Source organism: Contarinia nasturtii, unplaced genomic scaffold (genome assembly GCF_009176525.2).
Source record: "Contarinia nasturtii isolate CC-2019 unplaced genomic scaffold, AAFC_CNas_1.1 Cnas_scaffold_78, whole genome shotgun sequence".
Lineage (NCBI taxonomy): Eukaryota > Metazoa > Arthropoda > Insecta > Diptera > Cecidomyiidae > Contarinia > Contarinia nasturtii.
Window position 1 is genome coordinate 965,940 of NW_022197436.1, and position 4,931 is coordinate 970,870.

General features: G+C 37.1%; 1 protein-coding gene across 1 annotated transcript; it reads left to right on the forward strand.

Moving 5' to 3' along the window:
- The first annotated feature begins 1,362 nt into the window (after positions 1-1,362).
- Positions 1,363-4,205, forward strand: LOC116338853 (sex-determining transformer protein 1). The gene is made up of 2 exons (XM_031764369.1): positions 1,363-2,401; positions 2,563-4,205. Exons 1-2 carry the CDS (start codon positions 1,761-1,763, stop codon positions 3,521-3,523), a joined length of 1,602 nt encoding a protein of 533 aa, XP_031620229.1. The 5' UTR covers positions 1,363-1,760; the 3' UTR covers positions 3,524-4,205.
- The last annotated feature ends 726 nt before the right edge of the window (positions 4,206-4,931 follow it).

Below are 4,931 nucleotides of genomic sequence, written 5' to 3' on the forward strand. Positions count from 1 at the left end.
TGTAATCTTTTCCAAAAATAAATAAATAATAATATTGAATTGCGACAACCAAATTTTGAGTTTCAAGTAAAAGCTCTAGAGCGCTCTCAAGTTGTCTACGAATGAAAATCGATTGTAATTAAGATAACCGCACGGGGTGCGTTAAATGTTACATGAAAATGTGTGGCCGCGTGTCTATTTGGCTCAGGTGTGTGATTTCGATGATGTTGTGGTCATGGCATAGGCTATTGGATCGTGATATTTGATTAACCATTTCCATGTGTTGAAGTGCCGTCTTTCTTCCACAATTTCACGAGAGATGCCATAGTTTGAATCGTTGTTCAAATGCAATGTGAAGAAAGGGCAACAATTCAAGGAAAAAACATCAACCAAGCTCATGACTTATTGGATTGAATGAGTAATAAAAGTTGATTGAGTGGGAAGTAACAAATGTTGTCGCACAATAGAAATTTACAGAATATTTGCAAATTTCATCTGTGCCATTCACACATGCCGTTAATTGTCAATAATCCGAACTTTAATCCCGTCGTTGAATTTCAGAAGTAAAAAAAATATAGAGAATTTGTAATGGTTTCTTTTCATCTATAGCTGTTGTTTGAAATTCAATACATTTTATTTTTCTTAGGCAGTGGTGCGCGCGAGCGCGATCCCACTAAATGTATTACATTCTCATGAGTCGTGTTATCTATCGTGCCTCGAAGCGCACACTCACATATACACACAAACTCGTAGCCCTATTTCCGTCACCAGATTCGTTTGAACCAATTTCTGCTACTGACAAATACACACACACACACACACATACCAAAAAAGCACTGTTATCACAAAAACTTCGAACTAAACCGAACGTGAAAGAAACGAAACGAAGAAATAGATGATTATAAATACAAATACGATCAAAGCGACAGACACACGCGTGTTTCGAATGCCCGATAAGAGTTTGCCGAGCAAAGCTGTAGCGCACTCTGAATTCTAAGCGCAAAAATATTATCTTATACAGTGTGCTATCTTCACATATGGCATATGCTCGCATTTTTTTGTATCTCTTTCGCTTTCTTTTTGTCTGTCTCATTTGGGCTCGCTCTCGCTATCGTGAAGTGGCTCTGTATAAAGAAAATTACATTTTATTGATGCGCACTTCTTAAATTGTATTTCTTTTTGTTGTTCGTACTTTAGCGCTTCTTTGTCTTCCTTTACAAAGCTTAATCGTGCGCGTCTCGCATAATACTATGTAGTAATATTGGTTTGCATTGGTCTGTATTTGTGTATCTGTTGTTGTTGTTGCTGCCGTTTCAATTCATTTGTCGTTTTAACTTTTGTATTTTTAGATTAAAATTTAATTCCAATAAATTTGTATTACATATTCGTAATGAATTTAGTTAGAAATATGCCGTCGAGTTGGGCGGTTCGGTGCTATATTTATTTTTCATCATATCTTTGGCTTTCTTGAAAAGCAAATATCCACGGTGTGTTCTTCGCATCACTCGTTCTGCTCATTGAAATTGAAATTCGCACGTTGTTTGCCCCAAAAAAGTAAATCTCATTCAACTGAGACTGGAGACTGACATTGAATAGATTGCCCAGTGCACAATAAGTGATTTTTATTTTGTTGCGCCACCTTCTCTATAGAAAAAAAAAAACACAAACTGCCAAACAAATAAAATCGATTCGATAGTGAGGGTTGAAATTCGAAGAGAAAAAGAAAAGAGGAAAATCATTTAAAAACATAACACAAAAGAAGCCTAAAAAAAACTACAAAAATGTTAATGCAAGAAAAACTATATGATTTCAGTTCAGAATATCGGCCAACAAGTGTGGGTGACTATTCACCCGTTGTTGTGGCGGCCGCCGTAAATTTATGCCGAAATACAGCATCGCCGCGTCCACATTTTAATCCATACGAATGTAGTAAATATATGCCGCTCTATTATCGTTCGAAAATTTTTAGCGAATATAGCCAATTTTTGGCCAAACCAACGTCATTGCTATCATCGAGTGCGGTCAATGCCGCCGTCACCAGCACAACGGTACCATATTTAACGATGCAATTACCGATTCGACCATCAACATTAACCGACCGAAATGCAATTGGTGTCGATGTGTCGGATTCAACAGCAACAGCTAATAATAACAATAATAATGCATTTTCATCGTTGCCCGTCAAACGTACGCTGGATGGATCGGTTAAATCGACCGAAACAATAACGGAACGATGTGAAAATACGCGCACCCAATCGGTTATTATGAAAGTTGAAGATCAACGAATTGTTGAAGTACCAACGAATGAACTCATCACACGTAATCATACCAACAACACCAACAACAACATCACACCAACCATCACCACCACCACCGAAATCGAGGAGGAAACCTACATTTGTAAATGGGTCAACTGCTACCGGTAAGTGCACATTTTTAAGCAACAAATGTCGCTATTTATTTAGTTAAAAAAAATGGTCATTAAGACCCAAATTTTAAGTAAAAAATAAACCAAAAGTTCAAAATTTCGATGTTACTTTTATTTTTAATTTTTATTTTCTTCCCTCACATCGGAATCACCAGACAATTTGAAACACTTGAAAATTTGGCTAGTCATGTGACCACCGCCCATGCAATACCATCGTCAACCGGTCTGTATTATTGTCGCTGGGAGAAATGTGCACGATCGGATCGTGGTTTTAATGCTCGCTACAAGATGCTCGTCCATGTTCGAACGCATACCAAGGAGAAGCCACACCATTGTACCGAATGTACGAAAAGTTTTTCACGTGCTGAAAATTTGAAAATCCATCAACGTTCGCATTCGGGTGAAAAACCGTATGTGTGCCAAGTTGAAGGTTGCAATAAAGCCTATTCAAATTCATCGGATCGTTTTAAACATACGCGAACGCATTCAACGGAAAAACCATATTTTTGTAAATTTCCATCATGTAGCAAACGATATACAGATCCTTCATCGCTACGTAAGCATGTAAAAACATTCAAGCACATCGTGCAAACACTAAAAGTGATCGATCCAAAGGAATCATTTGGTACGGCATCGACGCAAGTGAAAGAACCAGTATCGATATTTTGTCCAAAACCGGCTGAAGAACCATGCCGTCAATCGACCGAATATCGTGTATCATTGGGCCATGTTGAACCATCATTATCACTCTATCATCAACACCATCACAAAATGCGTGAACTATCGAAATCATCATCGTCAGCATTTGTCGAACCAACCGTTTTTCTTTCCAATGACGGTCTATCCAATCAATGTCTATCGCCAATGTACTCGAAACGATTCCACACCGCACCCGTTACAGCAATGTACAATTTGGATCATTTATTATCGGGCAATGCAAATATTGAACCATCGAAAATTGCATACCGCAACGAAACAACACCGGATGATGAAGATGATCACATTACCGATTTTTGGATTGAGGATAAATTACGTGGCGTCGGTTTCGAAGACGATTGTGATGATATTGAAATTGAAACGCCGCTCGATTTGAGCTGCCGCAAAGTCGTTAGATAGTGGCAGACACACAAACACACACACACGCATACCAACGATATCAATTATTACAAAAATTCGTTTTGAATACTCGTCGACAAATTTTTTTTTGTTTTTCGTCTTTCCAAATTACGGGCTGTTACCAATAACTGTTTTTTAAATCTATTTTTTGTTTCGAAAAATTGATATGTGATTTAAAAAAAAACAAACGAGATATATTGCGTTGTAACTGTGTATATATAGGCTAGTGAATGCATCGAAATTCTTTTTTTTTGGTACGATATTTTTGGCGATTTAATTTTAGTTTTTTTAATATTGACAACAAGGTGCGTGGAAGCATTGCAGGAATTCAATTGCAAAACAATCTTGCATAGGGACACAGAATTGGACACATGCCGTTTTTGTAATATTCCCATAATAGAGCTCTGTTATGCACTTTGCCTTGTCGTCGACGTATATAGTTATATAAAAAACATAAGATTCATTCGATTTTATACCATAGAAAAATTGGTCTGCTCCTCCCCCATAAGTTTTTAATATTATTGTTATTATAATGAATAATTATTAAGACGAAGAAATCATTATCCGTTATGTTACATAGAATAGATGTATATTTGACTTTTGATTATAAATTGAAAAAATGAGAGGAAGAATAAAAGAAAACGAAATAAAGATAAAAAAGCTTTACACGCTCGCAGCGCAATTTTTGTGTGTGTGTGTGTTTTTTTTTATGTTCTTATAATTGAATTGTCGTTAATTTGACGTAATACTCGAATGTATGTAATAACGGTTCGAATAGACAAACGACGCATTTTGGTCTACGTGTCAATGTTCAAACGAGAGAGATAGAGAGATACGATGCAAAACTTTGGCCATGTGAAATGCAAAAGAATCTACTTGGAATACGAAAAGTGATAACAATGATAATGGTTGAGCTATTTTAGTAAGATGCTTATTACTGGGCTTTGACTGGTATTGTCGTCGTCGACATCGTCGTCGTAGCCGTTGCCGTTCTCTGATAAGTGATAACGATTCACGTCGAATTTCGAAATTCACATCAACATTGTGGTTTTGCGAGCTCAAATGGGCAAACGAATAGGGCAAAAGTATGCGAAGAAGAGAAACAAAAGAGAGTGATAGAGAAAGGGGGGGAGTGGAGACGGCGGAAAAAAAAGTGAAAAGCATTAGGCAAGAGCTAGTGAGATAAAGAGCATTTCGGTTTACGACACACACACACAAATTTCAACGAGTGGAAATTTTGCCGGCGAACACCTTCTCACTGATACTGAATTACCACAAGCAAAATAAATTTTCGAAAATAAAAGACGCATAAACAGATAGTTACCGATAACGACTATTCAGATTCGCTAAAGCTGAAACCAAAGAAAAACAAGGCACAAGACACCGAACGTACGAAGAAGACTCATAG

What these genes read in the sequence shown, in the direction of transcription:
- LOC116338853 (XM_031764369.1), top strand. Translation starts at nt 1,761, where the DNA reads ATGTTAATGCAAGAAAAACTATATGATTTCAGTTCAGAATATCGGCCA. An exon ending in AAATGGGTCAACTGCTACCG is followed by an intron (nt 2,402 to 2,562) that starts GTAAGTGCACAT and finishes CGGAATCACCAG; the next exon opens with ACAATTTGAAACACTTGAAA.